Source organism: Tauraco erythrolophus, chromosome 26 (genome assembly GCF_009769465.1).
Source record: "Tauraco erythrolophus isolate bTauEry1 chromosome 26, bTauEry1.pri, whole genome shotgun sequence".
NCBI lineage: Eukaryota > Metazoa > Chordata > Aves > Musophagiformes > Musophagidae > Tauraco > Tauraco erythrolophus.
This window is the reverse complement of record NC_141490.1, coordinates 4,472,507-4,489,867: the sequence shown is the minus strand read 5'-3', so window position 1 is coordinate 4,489,867 and position 17,361 is coordinate 4,472,507. Positions and strand designations below refer to the sequence as shown.

At 42.9% G+C, this 17,361-nt stretch overlaps 2 protein-coding genes across 2 annotated transcripts; both read right to left on the bottom strand.

Annotated features, from left to right (window-relative positions):
- Window positions 1-8,400: 8,400 nt before the first annotated feature.
- On the bottom strand, window positions 8,401-9,483 carry LOC147526873 (uncharacterized). Its single transcript, XM_086626790.1, has one exon. The coding sequence runs from the start codon at window positions 9,481-9,483 to the stop codon at window positions 8,401-8,403; it is 1,083 nt and encodes a 360-aa protein (XP_086482916.1).
- A 5,176-nt stretch (window positions 9,484-14,659) lies between these two features.
- LOC147526872 (uncharacterized) lies at window positions 14,660-15,982 on the bottom strand. Its single transcript, XM_086626789.1, has one exon. It carries the CDS (start codon window positions 15,980-15,982, stop codon window positions 14,660-14,662), a length of 1,323 nt encoding a protein of 440 aa, XP_086482915.1.
- Window positions 15,983-17,361: the final 1,379 nt, after the last annotated feature.

The window sequence follows — 17,361 nt, the reverse complement described above, 5'->3', positions numbered from 1 at the left end:
TAGGAGCCACGTAGATGGCACACAGCTACAGTAATCTAATTTAAGACCATTCTAAAGTCTCAGTTACTTTTTCTTAAACTGTACTTCCCTCTCTCTTCAGGAGAGAGCCCCATCAGAGGCAGAGCATACACTGTTGACTGACTTGCTTCTTCTGTCCTGTAAGGAGCCCTCCTCTTTCTCAGCAGCCTTCTCTGCAGCTGTGGGTAGGTAGCAGCAGCCCATTTCTCCTGCCTTCCTTATCCCCCTTTTCAGCTGTACTCAACACTTCATTTGAGGCAATGAAACTGGCTTTTGTTGACTTACAAATACAAAAATATACACAAAGCAATCACTTCAAAGAGCAAAACAAGAGCCCCTTGTTTACCAACCCTCCCACACAACACCCACTATTGCCATTATGCATCTATAAACATATAGTGTTTTTATAATGTATTTATTTAGTTTGATAATACTAATGCACTTATCTTAGTCCATCAGGCAGTGGAAGGTGTTAGAAGCAGGGAAGAGGCAGTCAAATAATGGTAGGAAGCACTAGAAAGATACAAATTCATACATCACACCCTTGCAGAGTTTCAACAAGGAAGCTATTACAGACAAATAGCCAGTGAGCAGCAGAGAAAGACAAGCCAGAGAGCTCACAAGTTGCTTGCTAAGGGAACAGAGACATTTAATTTCCCCTTTCTACCACTTCCAGAGGGAATGTCCTTTGTACTCCACCCAGGTCTGTAAGACAGCCAGAACTATACAGCAGAGATACACTTTAAAGATGCCAAAAAATATACAAGTCACACTTCCCTTATCAGTCCTTTTTTTGAGGGTACCTTGCTGGGCAGTTGATAGTCCTTTTGCAGTCCACAGGAAGCCTCACTCTTGGTTAGTAGTTGCATCAGGCTTGGCTTTAGCTTTTTCTGCTGGGGACTGGAGTTTCTTCAGCCATCTGCAGAGAGGGCTGGGCTTGCGCAGCTTCTTGCTTGGTCTCTGGTGCAGCACTGAGTTGCTTTCCATTGTTGCCTGGTGGGCCACCACATCTGCATCTCCAGCTCCTGTCTCTACAGCAGTCGGCAGGGGCAAGTCGGTTGTCGCTCCTGAGTCTCCTTTGGCTTGCTGAGCTGTCGCGGGTCTTTCCTGAGTTGGAGCACAAGTTTGTCCGTCTGGACTCGGAGTTGTAGTAGGCTTGTTTTCAGTCTCCTCTGACTGGTCTGCAGAAGGCTGGGTCTCACCAAGGTCTTGCAGCTCTGTGGTTTTCACCGTTATCACAGGTAGAGAAGATGAGGCTATTTCACTTTCTCGTCCTACATCTTTGTTCTGCATCCCTGTAGCAATATCTGGTGATTTCTCCTTTGGAGAATGATTCACACCGCCCCACAACACAGCCCCCAGGGCTGTCTGGGCAATAGGGAGATCAGCTGCTGTATTTTTTTGCTCAGTTGCCAGCCTTTCAAACTCCCCAGACTTTATACAGCAATACCTCTTTTGACTGATTCCATTCCCCATGATCGAGATCTACAGCAATATTCCTACTAGCAACCTTCTCCAGGGAACCCTGAGGCTTTGGGATGCTGAATGACCCTAGCACAAACAGAGCCTTTACTTAAAAGCAGACGCAGAGCCAAGTTTCATCCTTCAGTTAATGAGCTGATAGACCACTCCTGGGCCAAGCATCACACCTGCAAAACAGTAAGAAATTCATTAGGACCCACACCCCAACCCTGTGTAAGAGCACATGTGCTGCTCTGGCCCAGTTTTCTGAGGAGCATATAGGTAAGAAAGAGTTTAAAACTTGATGTGAAAATTTCTTTCAATTTTCCCAGACCATCAGGAAGCTTCAAAACGTGGATTCTTTGTTACCTCCATCTGGAGCAAGAACAGGAATGTGGCTCTGGGTCCTCGTGTGGCTAAGCACTGTTACCATCTCATTTTCATTTTAGCCAGGAAAGTGCGCCCCTAACATGAATATCAGATTCCCGTTTCATTTCAGAACGGGCTGGACAAAGTTGCAGGATTTATTGGTTTTTCAGTCAGTCTTAGTTCTAGGGGCAGTCTTTTTCAGTCTTTTGATATCACTAAGAGCACTTAGGAAGTCAGTTACTCACCATGACTCTCGGCCAATACTGCACTTTACAGTTATTAGTTTATATTAGCAAAGTAAATACTATTTAGGTCTCCTCTTATTTCCTAGACCATTTATTAATTGTAGAAAAAAGACCACATTTAGCCAAGGCAGCCATTTGTAGGCCTGTTAGGAGATGGAAGGGAGGAGAAAAGAAAGGCAAAATGTCTCTTTATTGAGAGATGAAAAACATGTGGATTTCAGGCCCTTAGGTCATTATTTTGTCAGTCATTTAGTCAGAAAAAGTTACCTCAAGTTACATTTATGGAGTGCCATTTTAAAACTACAGCATCCTTAGAAAACAGGTTAAGTATTTTGCAGAGAAAGTGCAGAAGAAAACTGTGTCAGAAGGGGAAAGAGGGACCCACATAACCGACCTGTCTATTTATTTCTCTTGAAATCTATGTCATGCAGAGTAACTGGAATTGCTGGAAAGAGACAAACACAATTTAAACTCATAATATGATTAAATAGCAATAGAAGTGCCCTGTTTCTGTCAGAGAAACTACAAAGTAAACATTACTTAAAACAATTCCAGCATCCCAACTTCTCAGCCTTTATTTCTTATTCAGGGTGATGAGGTATTGCTCTTAAGTAGGGTAGCTGGTGACACCAAATCATTTCCCCACAAGTCCCACATCATTAGTTCCCTTGAAGTGCTGTTTCACTACAAATTCTGTGCCACTTTTTATAGCTAAATATTTAAAGTAAAATAAAACTGCCACACAACATGATATGATTATGGATGGTTCTGCAGAAAGCTTAACCATCATAGCATGGAATAAGAGGAACTACAGAAAAACAGATCTATAATTTAGAAATTACAGTTTTTGAAGTGAAGCTAATGGAGCCAGAGCAGTTTTGCTGCACTGTTTGAGCTGCTTTTATGGGTAGAATCTGTGAAAATGTGTTATTCCATGCTGGTTAGGCACTCGCTCACAAGACTGCATGAACTCCATCACTTAAAACTACATAGTTGTAAGAACAGAAGAGCAGGAAATACTAACCCAGCCACCTCTACTGTGGGAGAAAACCCAAAATATGAAAAGACAGAGAGATGGTCTTTGATACCAAAGCTGGAAAGAAGACAGCTTACAAATAAATTAGTGTTTTGTCAGGTTGACTTTTCAGAGTAGGGAATTGCTGTATCAGCAGCAATGATTTTGTGTAAATGACTATAGCAGGGAACCGTTTGATGTGATTGTGGTAGGGCAGTGCAATGCTAGGAGAGGAAAGGAAAATAACAGTTTGTTCTCAGGTATATTTACATTTGTTAGATGTTGTCATCACTACAGAAGTGGTTCAAAATACAGCAATTGGCAGATTCCACTGCAGTTGTCTGAAGGGAGGTTTTATTTTTAGAGATAGGGTAATGAATATCTTTACACCTAAGTACAAATACACCAGTTATTTTTTACATGTAGTAAAATTATTTCCCCTTCCTCATCCTCATTTGGCCATTTCATACTGTGAATGTTTCTTTGCTTTGCTGTTAGCCCCACACTCTAGCCGCTAGCAGAATTTTGTTCAAAGTCATCTCAGAGAGAGGAAAGCATAACTACTGTTTTGCTGAAACATAAAATCAGAGCTCTATCTCACTAGAGAATCAGACAAGACTCCAAAGAAATGGAGAGCAAACATCCCTCCTTCCCAAAAAAAAATACCAAACACCCAAACTTCCGTCATACGGTTCCCATCACTCACTTTCAAAGGAAAAGCCTCCGAACAACTCCCAACACACAGCTTGTAAGCAGATGGACCTCAAATAGGGCAGGATAGTAGCACCGAATTGCTTCCCACTGACCTAATGACTCAATTACTGTTCCCTTACACCATCTCTGCTGCCTAAAAAGTAAAAGATGTGGAATCATTCATGCTCCATGTTTATGCAACATCATTCATATAAGGTTTGTTTTGTGGTTCACATCATAGGTTTCTGTGCATTTAGATATTATCTTCTTTTTTTCCCCAAGTATTTATACAGAAGTGAAGGGAAATGTGGCAGGGTATCTCTTTCTGCAAATTGCCAATAACAACCCGGGTTGCAGGCTGAGCAACAGCTACACAAGAGGCTTTAGGAAAGCAGGTTGTAGCTTAGGTGTGACACTGAGATCGGAGGCACAGTGCATCTTCCTCGTGTTCAGGAACAGCGAATCTCGGGTTTTTCTCGTCTGTTGTGAGGTGTTGCTGGCTGCATGCATTCTGCAGCAAAGGAGCCAGAGCTGGTGGAGGCTTCGTGATCATATTTTCTCCCGTTGAGGAGTGCTTTCTTTCGGGAAGGGTGTTTTGACTGGCTTTTGTTTCCGACCTTTCGTGTCGTGGTTGGTCTTGGGTCACCAGATCACTGGCAGATTTTGTGGCTTTAAATCTGGCTTCTTACATCTTACAGAGAGAGAGGTGTGTAAGGAGGCAAGGAAAATATTTTGTTTCTGAAAGCCAGGAAGGGATACAATATCTAAAGTGATACAAAAATGGTTGTCTTGACCAAAAAAGCTGACCAATAGTTGCAGCCTGGGGTAAGGGAAGTGTTTATTTTTTGACCAGGTATTTTCAGAACTTTTTACTAAGTTGTGTGAGCAGGTTAAACAGTTCCAGAGAAATGGATTTACTGTGATTAAGACAGTGATGAATTTTTACAAAGGTACTTCAAACGGAAAAGAAACTTACACTGCATTTCCTTACAGCAGACAGCAGATGTTAGGCTCCTAAAAATTCTTGGGTTTTTACTTTCTCAAGTTGTATTTTCAAGGTTTCCTGCTGAAAGACAGAAAGCCTTATTTATAAAAGTTAAGAGCAAAGATTCTTAGCATCAGGAGCAGTGACTTGGTAATGCTACTTTATGCTTGTTTGCAGTGATTCATAGTTGATGCACTAGTCAAAGAATTTGCTGCTTGTCATCTTAAGAGGGCAGCCTAGAGCCTGGGAACAGAGCTGAGTAGTGTTCCCACCGCTGCATTATCAATAAATTCTGAAATTAGAACTTGCCTAAAAAGATGAGACGAACAGAAGTAAAAGGTATAACTTGCATGCACTCATCAGTGACCAGGAGTTTAGTGCTCATGAAGCAGAGTCACAGATGGTTTGTAGACACGCTGCGCTAGGTGGTACGACTGTTACAGAACAGTCTTTCCCTGTTCTAAGAGTAGGAATAGGAGTTTAAAAGCATTTAAGTGCTTTCATGACCTAAGTCTTGTTCTTACAGGAGTCGCATTTGGAAGTTTAGCCTTGCATCTTTATTTTTGGCAGAGTTCGAATACAGCGAGCCCACTTAGTGTTGAAAGATTTGCAAAGAAACCATCAGGAGACAAGTAGCTTTCATTCTGAGGCTAGCAATATCCATATTCAGCATTTTACCCCAATCCTTTACAAGATGAAAAGGGCAAAAACATTAGTTTTGACATTAGAGTCAATGCAAATATCAGGAGTGAGGTGGAGTCTCTTCTGACATATGCAATTAAATCCATTAGAATTGCCAAAGCAAAATCTTCCCAGCGTGTAATTTCGAGTAGGTTAAACCAGGACATTGCAAACCAAGACATCTTGAGAGTGAAGCTTGGCTTTGCAGTACTTGGGGCACATCTGAAAAACCCAAAAGATTATGATCAAGGAAAGCACCAGAACTAGAACAGATAACGTTGTAAGAGGAATTGCAGCCATTATTCTCATTTACCAAGGAACATCTTACATTGCAAACATTCAGCTAGGTGTAAAGAAAGACAGGGCATCACAAAAACGTCTTTCCCCAAATTCCTGCAGTATTACATCTGATGGAAGATTATTCTCTTCTGCCAGGATTTTTCTGAGGAAGGAAGGATTACTCCTTTTTCAGAGCACGAGCAGAACATCCATGATTCAGATGGTAGGTTCATTTCCCAGATTTGCTAATTTGATTTAAATACTGAAATTCAAGTAAAACTGAAGTGCACCACAGTGCCACATTTGTTCATACAAATTGGTGATCACCTAACAGCACCTGACGTCAGCCAACAGATGAACAGCTGTACAGCAGTCAGTCTGAACGAGGCTTGTGTTTAGAGATAATGTTTGTGAAGCTATGGCCTGCAGTATTCTTCTGCATGATACCATGTGGGGTGAAAATTGATCCCTGTCACCCGTTTGTTTCAGTATGTCAGCAAGAGCATCATGTTTTATTGTGTTGTACATTTTATTGTAACTCATGCCGTCAGCCTCAGGTACATAATACCCCCAGTCACAGGGGGAATAAGAGTTGCTGACTCCTCTTAACATGCTTAGCATTATTAAGTCACAACAAAGGCAAGCTTATTTTGAAAATAAGTTGTTCTTTAATGCGAAAATGCAAAAAATATACCTGTGCCAGGACCACAGAGATCTTTGCTCCAAGTTTAATGAAATGCTTGCCCAAACTGAGTGACTGAATGTCACCCTGAAAACCTTTTGGTGTGATTGCTATCACTTCCGTGAATATATTCAAACAAACTTCCATTCTGCTTTTTGCCTTAATCTGTCCCTGATAATTTCTTCCTTTCTGGCATTTAGCACTTTCCCAGCATAAGAAAAACACGTCTCTCTCATGCCACTTAAGCTGTGATTCTCTTCTTGAATATTTCACTGCTTTCTACACTTTGTCATGTTGTCAAACATCCATTGGTTTTCCCAGCAACTGCAAAACAGAGAGCAGATGATAATACCAACCTTTTGAGAATACTCAGCAATTAATTATAGTTGCTGCTCTGAATATTTAAGAGGCAGAATGATGCACAGAAGCTTTTGTTGCTGTTTGCTAGCATTGTTTCTTTTTCCATGATTTCTTCAGGCCTTCTAGCTCCACTGACATTGGTTAGAAGGAGCCTGCCCCTCTGCTAATTGAAAAATCTAAATTCCATCTAAGAAGGGCACAGGTATTCTTCCAGACCAACAGCAGCCCAGGGCAGCTTGTCAATGTAATCAACTGACATAGGTGCCTTTGGGATTTTGAGTGACAGCTAAGAGGAATTAAGATGGGGGAAGAGATATTTCTATGAACAAGGTCTCCATCCAGATTTGTTCAGAAAGGATATATTAAGGAAGTCTGGCTTAAGCCAATAGGCTGGCAGCATGGTCCTTTGGTTCAAAGGAAATCTTTTTAAGGGTACACCATGTTCCTGATGTGATTTAGCACATAAAGACAGTAAAACCAATCATCCTTTAAATACATGCATAACTATCAAAATCCTCATATCCTGACTTGCCTTTAAGTATTATTTTTTCCTCCTATGAACACTGTTACTATGGGAAGCATGCAAGAACACAAGACCTGGAAATAGTTTCCTGAGCGGGGAAACTTACTCTCCTTTGCATTGTAGTTTACCAGCTGTCTAACACAAGTCATTATTTCACTGTTAAATCCCCATGAGCTCTAGCAAAATAATTTGGTGTAAACTCTTTGTTTGAAACAGAGGGAAAGGAATCGGGCTATATTATTTTTCTGGTTTCTTCCAGCACCAAAGCATTTGTAAATTCTGTGATGGTTGCTCTACTAGTCAGGTTTGACAGGAAGACTCCCCTCTATTTAGGAACTGTATAATTAGAGACCAGCATTGTGTATGTAGAGGCCTGAAATTTATTCCTTACTTGCAGCAAAATGACCACCAGAAGTTTCTCTTGTTGGTTGTAGTCTGGAGACAGCTGCTTTCACAGGCCTCCTGTCCAAGCTAGTTCCCCTGCATTCAGCAAGCACAAACCATAAAGCAGGTGGCCATTAATAAAACAACGTTGCGTAGTAACAAGTGTTAAAATGCATGCATTTATTGATTCCAATTACAACAGACCTCACTGTCCACAGAGCATTACAACACAGTCGGTTTAAAATAGTAGTGACAGTCAGAGTGAGGTGTACAAATGAGTGTAATTAATATATCTGGCTTGTTTGTCAGAGAAGACTTAACCCTGTGCAGTCACACAGAGGGAGACAATTATGAAGTGCATAGCCCTAGCCAGGCTGTATGTGCATGTGGAGGGGAAAAAAAAAAAGGAAGTAATCTACATAAATATACTTGTACTGAGATAGACTTAGCTAATGTCTATACAGCCTCCCCCAGGAGAGAAAGAAGAGAGTTGGTGCCACTTGCAGAAGACAATGTGCCAGCCTTAAGTTCAGTATCGCTTTTCAAAGCAGGCTTTACCAACACCTGGCTTTCTGGATCCTTTAGAGTAAAAGCACCCATTGGCATCTTGGTCCCTTGCAGGATCAAGGCAGCAGATCCATCACTTGGCTGCAGACAAATCCTCAGTCTGCTCAGTGGTTGCTGCACCAGATTTCATGTGCTCTTTCAGTGCTCCTCTGGTTTTTCCCTGTTGCTAGCTTCAATCTTCTCGTTATCCTGCAGAGCAGCCTGGGTTTCTGCCAAGCAGCATGGGATCTCTTTTGATGTCTGTCCTGCTTCACAGACCTCAGCCATTTCTTCAGCTTGCTCTGGTTCAAAAGCTTTTTCTTCCATATCTTCAGTAATAGGAACCTCTGTATCTTGTTCCAGCTGGAGATCAGGTGTTGCTTCAGCAGCACAGTGTACTTTCTCTTCTCCTGCCTGCTCTTCCGCAGCACTCTGCACATTTGTAAAGCCCTCTCTTGTCTCTGTAGTCTTCCAAGGCAGCTCCAGCTCCTCCGTGGAATGCAAAGCAGCTGGATAGTCACCTGCTTTCTGCACAGGCACTTCCACTTCCTGGTGGGTCTTTCCAACACAAGTATCCTCTGAAGCACACGCAACTCCAGCCTCTTGCTCTGCACCAGTCAGCAGCTCAGAGTCCACTATAGCAGACTGAACCTTCCCAGGTCCACTGTGGACATCTGCAGACACATGGACTTCAGCCTTTACCACAGTCTGTGTAGGAAGTGTCACTTCATGATCCTCACAGCTGAGTTTCTTGTTGGATATACATCCACCAGTAGGATGCAGAACAGCTTCAGTCTTGCTGCTCTCTTGTGTGCTTCTCCGGGCAGACTGGGCTTCTTGTTCTGTCTGTTCAGCGAGTTCCTGGTGCTCCATCACCTCTGCACTAGGTTTGGCTTCATGGTCCTGTGATACCTCAACATCTTGTGCATGTCCAGCAGTCCCAGAGAGCAGCACCTCAGTATGTTGTGCACACAGAGATGCAGCCTGCTCTCCTGTGTCCCGTTCAGCCTGGGCAACAGATTCCCTTTCAGGGGTGTCTAACACCAGTTTTGAAGCAGAAAGTTCAGGGCTTTTTGGAGTCCTTCCTATACGTGCTGAATGAAAACAGTTCTCCCCAGTCCATGTTGACGCATCACAGAACATACGTGCAGTCCCTGATGTCTTTTTTCCTCTGGCCTTAAAAAGAATGACTCCCCTAGGAAACACACGGGGCCTCTTGTTCTTGCCAAAAATACCTCCCATTGCCAGAGAGGAAAGGAACAACTCAGCTAACTGCCTTCTTCTGGAGAGGCTGCCACCCTGCTACAGGTTGTACGCTGCCTGAAGATGAGTAGGAAGGTCTGTCTCTTTAACAAGGAAGTGGCTTCACACCTGCAAGACATGGATATTTATTAGCCCATGTCCATTTGGGGGAGTTAGCTGTCCAGTTCTCACGTAGCAGTAGCTGCAGAGCATTGTCAGAGATCACAGAGATGAGCTAAACAAAGGTGGAATTGCACATGAGAGGGGAGACACAGAGACCTTTTAAGAAATAGCAGTCTGAGGAAGAGGGGAAAAAGAGACTACCTGTCAATCAAACCAGACCACTCTGGAAAGCAATTACAGCTTTTAGGAGCCAAGCAGATAGTGCTGTTGGCTATCTTTCAGCAGGATAGCCACAGTGCCAATAGGATTCTGCTACACTACAGGCTTGTGTAGCAAAGCTGCCAAGTTTATTAGACTGAAGTCACTCCAGTCAAGAAAGTGTTTAGACGGCCAGCAGTAGATGGGGGCAGGAGGAAAGAGAAGCAAGGCACGCAGAAAAAAGTTACACATGGACTTAAAATTCACAAGACACAGCATGGTTTACTCCTTAATAAGACTATTAAGAGAAGACTGCAAGAGGCACAAAGCAAACTAAAAAGTAAAAGAACACTTCCCAGCACAAAACTAACTCTTGAGAAGCAAGTAACAAGGTCTGCCTTAAACACTTACACAAGTTCACAAAATTACTTGTACTTGAAGAGACCCAGACTCTTAAAAGTATGCATGAACTAAACCAAAGAAGCATAACATAAAAACCAAAGAGCAAGCCAGGTAATAGACCACAGAAAACCACACCAGTCACCCCCACCCAAAGACCCACATCCCCTTCTTACCAGCACAGCTCCACAATCCACACTGAACACCCAGCACCTGCAAGGCAAAGCCCCAGCCTCGTGTTAAATAGGAGGAGGTGGTCACAGGCAATCTCTTCCCCCTTTGGCTCCCAATGTTGGTTCCAGCAGGTTAGGAAGTTCCCTCACACTGTGTTTTCTATTTTTCCCAGACATTTCATAGCCATTGGAAACTGCATATGGCTGCACTTCCTAAATGCAGTTGGTACGTGATTAGCTTCATTGTGGTCGTTTGATAATTGGCATTGACTACTTAAAATAAAGCTAAAGATTACTACTGTGCAGTCATGGACAAGGAAAGCTGACCACTATTTATAACTTGTGATGCCAAGTAGCAGAATAACAGCAGTGTTGCAGGCTGTGCATGAATAGTCCTTTAATTCACAAATTATGTTACAGAAATTGTAGTCTCCCATAGTATTTTGTATTGAGCAGTTAGGGGTGAAAAATTATCCCCCTTTCCACTTTTGTGCTCTCTTCAACTGGTCGAGTCATGCAATTAGCCGTTTTACAGTGGTTGCAGATTGTTTTAGTGTTTCCAGCCACAGCAGATCACCCTCTGTAGGCATTAACGTGACCGTATGGCCCTGGTTGTGGTTACTGACTGGGAGGGGGTTGTAACGTTAAATAAGTCACACGGGCAGAACACAAAAGCAAGTACCCATTAAAAACAAACCAGTCCCAGAGACTTGAGCGTAAAGGCAGATCCTAAATACCCACTGCCAGCAGCAGTGGATCTGAACAAAAACCAAAAAGATCAAAATAGCTGGAAGCCAGGCTTCTTTCTTTTTTTACATAAAAACCACTTGAACTTATGTTTTTTGATGCCAAATCTGGTTCAGCATGCTATGCTTTGCCTAGCTACTATGATTCCCTAATGCAGAAAACCCAGGAGGAGCTTTTGGAGAGGTGATTCCATGTGTACAGCCAGTTCTGGGACCATAACATGCCAACATCCACATCTTGCCTTTAATGTGGTCCAGCATCTGTTCTGCACATCAGTGCATCTCAGTGGCTGCCCCGATTGCGTATTGACACTGGCTGTAAGGGTTTCACTTAACATCTGGGCTTTTTTAGGACAGCTTTGCAAAAGCCTTTTTTGTGTGTTTCCTCTTGAGCTTCAGTGGAACTGAAATACTTAGGCAGTTCATGATTTCTTTGACTGTTGGAAACTTCTCTGAAGTTAATCCATGATTTTGACGAGTGAAATACACAGCTGACTGTCACAGATCAGTGGCTGAAAGACTCTGGTGGTTTTCGGAAGGTGGTGCTGTGCAAAAACAATGTAACTGGAAGGAAATGATGCATCCACAGCTCGCTGCTTGCTTCTGCATGGGTGAGTGTTACTCGTTGCGTCGCGTAAAGTTTTGCAAGTGTATTTCCAAGCCGATTTTCTGTCTTTTAAGAGATGCAGCTAAATCATAAAAGGCATGGAAGGAAACCAGTAAATCAGTTAAAAATTGAGGAGAGATTTTTAAGACCCGACCCATGTTAAAAGCATACACCTTTGTTCTGAAAATGTTATAAGAACTTTTGAGTTAATTTGATGGTTGTGAGAAAAAAAAACTACTACTGCAAATCTTGTAGATACTTATTTCAGTGTTCTGTGCAATGGGAAGACGCTTAGTTATCAGCTCATCACTGGGTGGTTAGAAAATTTCTGAGATTCAAAGCATAGAATTTCTTACCCTCATATCGTTGTGAAAAAATTGAGATGTTCTAATAACAAAGTCTAATTTGAAACAATCCGGAAAATCTCTTGCACGAGGCACTACAGAAGATGGCAATGTAACACACAGAAATGGAAGAAGGAAAATCTTACTGTCAGAGCAATCACATCTTCTCTCTTGACTAGGTTTAGTATTTGTTCCAAAAGCCTTTTCTCATCTCTGCTACTTTGATATATTTAAAAGGGCTGTTCTAAAAAAAACCATACACTTCATTTTTTGACAAATTAAAAAAACAAACAATCATAGACCTCACAAAGAGCTTGGCTCAGACGTCAGCTCAGAATTGTGTTGTGTGATTGAACGCTGTGCAACAGGACCATTACAAAGCCTTTTAGATGGCATCATTGCTTATAAGGAGCGTGCTGCAGTCAGTTCAGGACATCAGTCTTTGTGTTTCGGGGTTTTTTATTGCACAGAGTTCAAGCTGCTCCCTCTTCCTAGAACTGTCTCTTCCTTCCAGCGCACGCAGCAGGGCCTCTCAGGACATTTAGTGTGGCGTCTGGATACGTTGGATGATCTGCCCAGGGGCTTCTCTCATTCATCACATAGCTGATGTTACAAGAGAATGACAGGCTGTGTTTGAAAAATTTCCTCTTCAAAGAATGAGAAGGGCGCTCTGACTCTGAGCTCTACAGCATGGTTGGGATGGCAGCGCTTAGCTTCTCCAGACGGTGCAGAGCATGAACTCTACTGTAGAGTTTCTGCCTTCTTCCCCTTGTTTCCAGGCTAAAGAACCATATGCCTGAGACTTCAGACAGTTAAGAAACCTTTTCTGTAGTACAGCTACTTCTTATAACCCTGCTTAACAGAATTAACATACCAGCCCTGGGCAGGCATTCGTGATTGAGTCAGATTTCTCCTAGGGTTGCTTACTCAAGCCTCTCACCTGCCTGCAGTGAAGTTTTGTTACTAGGGGAAGGTGGGAGAAAGAACAGCAGCTAACTTGCCCAGTTCTCTGCTAAGCAGCCCTCAGACACAAGCATTAAGAGAGGACTGTGTGGCTTTTGGCAGAAAAAAATATCAAGACAGACAAGCAAGTTTTAGAAGATGACTCTCCAACAAGCTTTGCAGAAGTGTGTTTAATAGTTACCCTCCTTCTTTTAGGCCCAAGCAGCCCATTGTGTAATACTATTGTAGAGACAGCCCACGTGAGCAACAGTTTACTAGCTGAGAGAAACCTTTTAAGCAACAGAAGTGCTACAGGCACCTCTTTCTTTGCAGCTTGTGGACTCATAAGTGAAGGAAGATTTGTTTAGCAAGTCTCACATATACAACGCTTCGTCAGCCTAAACAGAGTTGGAAGTCCAAGTGTTTAATAAAAAAAAAAAAACATGAAAACAAAAAACCTGTCCCTTTACCAAAGCAGTTTCCTCAAAGCATTAAGTATCATCCCCAACATCACTTGACACACTTAACTCTCACCTCCTCAGCTTTCAGCTCTGTGGAAGCAAGACAAATGAAGAGTCACCAGCGTGATACTTTGTCTTGTCTTTTTTTTTTCCCCCCCTCAGCATCTTTTCAAGTTCCTCAAGCACACTAACGCCTAAAAGAACTCCAGTGTGCCATCCTGCTGCCCTCCCACTTCCACGTCTGGGCACTTTACTCTGCAGAGTCACAGAGTTTTTTAGAAAGGCTTTTATAAAGCAGTCAGTCACCATTTCTCCTTTGAAGTGTATAGAGAAGAGCACAGAGTAGTTTCAGTCATATTCTCCGCACTTGTTAATGCTCAACAATTAAAACATACTCAGTATGGGGTTTTGCCATGATCTTAAAATTTTATTTTATTGGTAGTGTGAAGTTAGGAACCTTAAAAGTCAGTAGATTTAAGCTGCAATACACTGACTTATGCATTCTGATCAAGACTACATTTTTTTTAAATTTCTGCATAAGCAGTACAGATTACATGAACACTTCTGCTATTACAAGAGATACAAAGAACAAGCCAGAATTAGCATTTAGTCACCTTCTGGGAAAATATTTGTTCAATATTGTCACTAAACCAGTTTGCAACTGTAAACTATCAGTTGTACAAGAGAAGTATACAGGGAGGTAGTTCACACATTTGGTTATTTTGAGGTAGCAAGAGAAGCAGCTGTTAGCCTCACAGAAAACATCTGACTGTGCTAGATTAGAGGAGCATTTGTCTACTCCATTCTCAGACTCTTAGTATTAAGAGATGAAACCTCACATCACCTTAGCACACTGAGGGTATGCAGTGCCTGACATCACTTAAGTCACAGTTTAAGTCAATCAGTTATCTGCTAGTAAGGCACGATCTCCTGAAAAAACAGCTGCTGAAAATAGTAAGAAACAGAACCATGACTAAGCTGAAATTCAGGAGAATATCTGGACAGGTCTACTGCATGCTTCACGTAACTGTTCAGCAAGACTGCTCTCTAAAGTCTAGGACACATTTTGCAAAATCCTGAGTTCAGCAGCTTGAATTAGTTGCTTCTTGGAGCTGAAATTCCTAAAGGCAGGTACATCATTCTTGCCACTAAACCTGATAGTTGACACCAAGCCATTTGATGCTCAGATCTCTCGAGCTTCAACATTTTCAGCCTCAGATTCCCCGCTACTCCCAAGCACTTCAGACAGTGAGGGTTCCACATTTAGGGACTCAGTTTCTTGCTTTACAGGTATCTGAACCCAAGTTAGTGGTTCTTCTGGAAGCTGTATTGTTTGTTGCATGATCCTATGCTGTGGCTCCGCCTCACTTGCTACAGTTTCTGCATCACATTCCCTGTTCTCCTCATCTTCCTGGTCACCAAGGACCCCATCATTTGACTGGCGTAAAACCTCGCTCAGTTCCGCAAGCTCTGTGCAGAGTATGGTCTCCATCTCCTGTGCAGTTGGCATACTAGACTGGGTCTCTTTCCCTAAGCAGTCAAGCAGCTGGTTTGCTGGGTCTAGAGATTCACCTTCTGGATACAGGGACTCCCAAGGGATTGCAGAAGTAGAATACATCTCAGCCTTACCATTTACCATGGCTTCAAAAGGATCCACTGCCTCTCTAGCCTTCTGGGCAGCCTGCATGGTCAGTAGAGATGCCTGACAAGTAAGCTCAGCCTTCTCAGAGGATTGAGGACTTATTTCAGCAAGGTTAGCCCCATCCATCTCCTCCACGTGCTCAGCAGAAAGGTAAGTCTCAGTCTCCTCTGCCATCTGCACAGCACAGAGTGGCAGGTTCCTTCCTATAAGACTCTCTTCAGCAGGAGGCTTGATCTCACAGCCTTGGCCAGCTGCAGTTTCGCTTGTCATTTCTATGAAGTTGGGAATATTTCTTTCTTGGAGAGTTACTCCAGCACATGGGCAGCCCTGACTGCCAGCCTCCACCTGTTCATCAGGCTGTTCCTCGTCTGCAAGAAGGTCAGCATCCTGAGCTGTGCATGTCACAGGCTGCACCTCAGAAGCATGAGGAACAGGTTTTGTTTTCTCTTCTGCATTACCCACTTTCTCTCTTTCATGCTGGTTGTATAATTGGGTTAAGACTTGAACACCTCCTTTGGTCTCCCCATCTGCAGGGTCCACCAAGAAGTCCATGGAGTCCCAGGCTGCTTCCCATCCCTCAGTCATTCCCATGGGATCTGCAGCAGAGCAGGCCTCTGTGTTCTCCTCTGCAGCATCAGCTGATGGCCATGGGTCCCGTCTCAGTGACCGCACCTCCTCAGAGCCTCGTTTAGAGATTGCCAGGGCTGGCGTGGAAGGCTGCGTATGGACGTACATCGGCGCTTCCCCCGAGGTCTGCAAAATCGGCTTGGTCTCACTGTTCTCCTCGTTTGCTTCCTCCGCCTCCCGTTTCTTACACGTCCCACAGGTCACACAGCAGATGTGCTTGCTGAAGTCGCTGCCCATGTTGTCACTCAACAGAACCTGCAAGAAAGAACAACTGAGCATCAAAACTGCTTCACAACGACGTGTCCTTGTACACCAAAGGTTTACTGGCTCCTGCAGAGGTCCGTACACTCGCAGGCAGACTGCAGGGTCCTGCACAAAAGGACAGGCCACCCTTTACATCAGAAGCCGAACTGAGTTTTGCGCACCAGAGAACGTCTTCCTACCACACCTTGGGTGAGCGTCACGAAGGCAGAAGTGACAAAAGCACCGCTGTACAATCAGCCAGCTTAACGGTAAGAGATTTGCAGGGCTAACGCGCTTCACAGTTCGGAACTCGGCACTTGATAAGAGATTCACATCAGTCACTCAGGCACGTTTATTAATTGGCAAGGTGGCAATCAGCACCAAGGTCTTAATTCTGTCACGTAGCACAGTTCAGGTGCAGCGTATTTACAAGGGCAACTCCTTCAACTGGTAGGGAAAATTGAGTATATACTTCCAGCTGGAGTCCCTATGAAATAACAAAACCAACCAAGAAAACAGTCTTTGTTATTTAGGATAAAAGATTTACAGCTGCCCACAGTTGTTTGCCACAGAGAAAAAATATTTTCTTCTAGTTGAAGCCACATGGGCTTATTTTCTTTCCAGGGATAGTGCAGAAAAAGTCAGTTTCAGACTACAGGCTAATCAAGACAACACAAGGACATTAATTATGTCTTGCACCAAGGCCTAAGTATTTTTGAGCACCACATTTTCCAGCAGGCATCCAGCCTCTCCACCAAAAGCACAGCAGCATATTTACAAGAACTGTTAGAAACATAAAAAGCTCAGGGCATGAAGTTAAGCAGAGTGACCTTAAGCACCAAAATATTTCTGAAGTTCAAGCTTATTTTCTGCCTTCCTCTTGAATCACAACAGGACATCTTGCTTAAGAACCAGCATTCCTGATACTCACAGGGTTTCTTCCAAGATGCTATGTTTACACTTTAAAAAAGAAAAAAATGAAAGACAAGAGAAAGCAGACCATGTAGCCCTCTCAACACATAAGTACACTCCCTGAAAACGTAATGGAAAAATTAAACTAATGAGTATACTTTCATTAGAAGGAACCTCAGTTTTCAACAATGCTTCCAGCGTATGAAAACACCCAGAAAACAACCATTTCAGAACCCAGAGTGAGCTAAAAACCCCACAGGATGATCCCAGACTCTCCAAATTTACACATTTCCCCAATACATTTGATTTAATTGCAGACACCATAATTAACTTATTAAAACTAGAAAGCCAGATTAAACATCTGCAATTAAAATGGCTACTTACCAACCTACAACAAATAAAACCAACAGAACACCACAAAAACCTCCCAAGTACTTCCTGAGCCTCAAGCTCAACTGAAA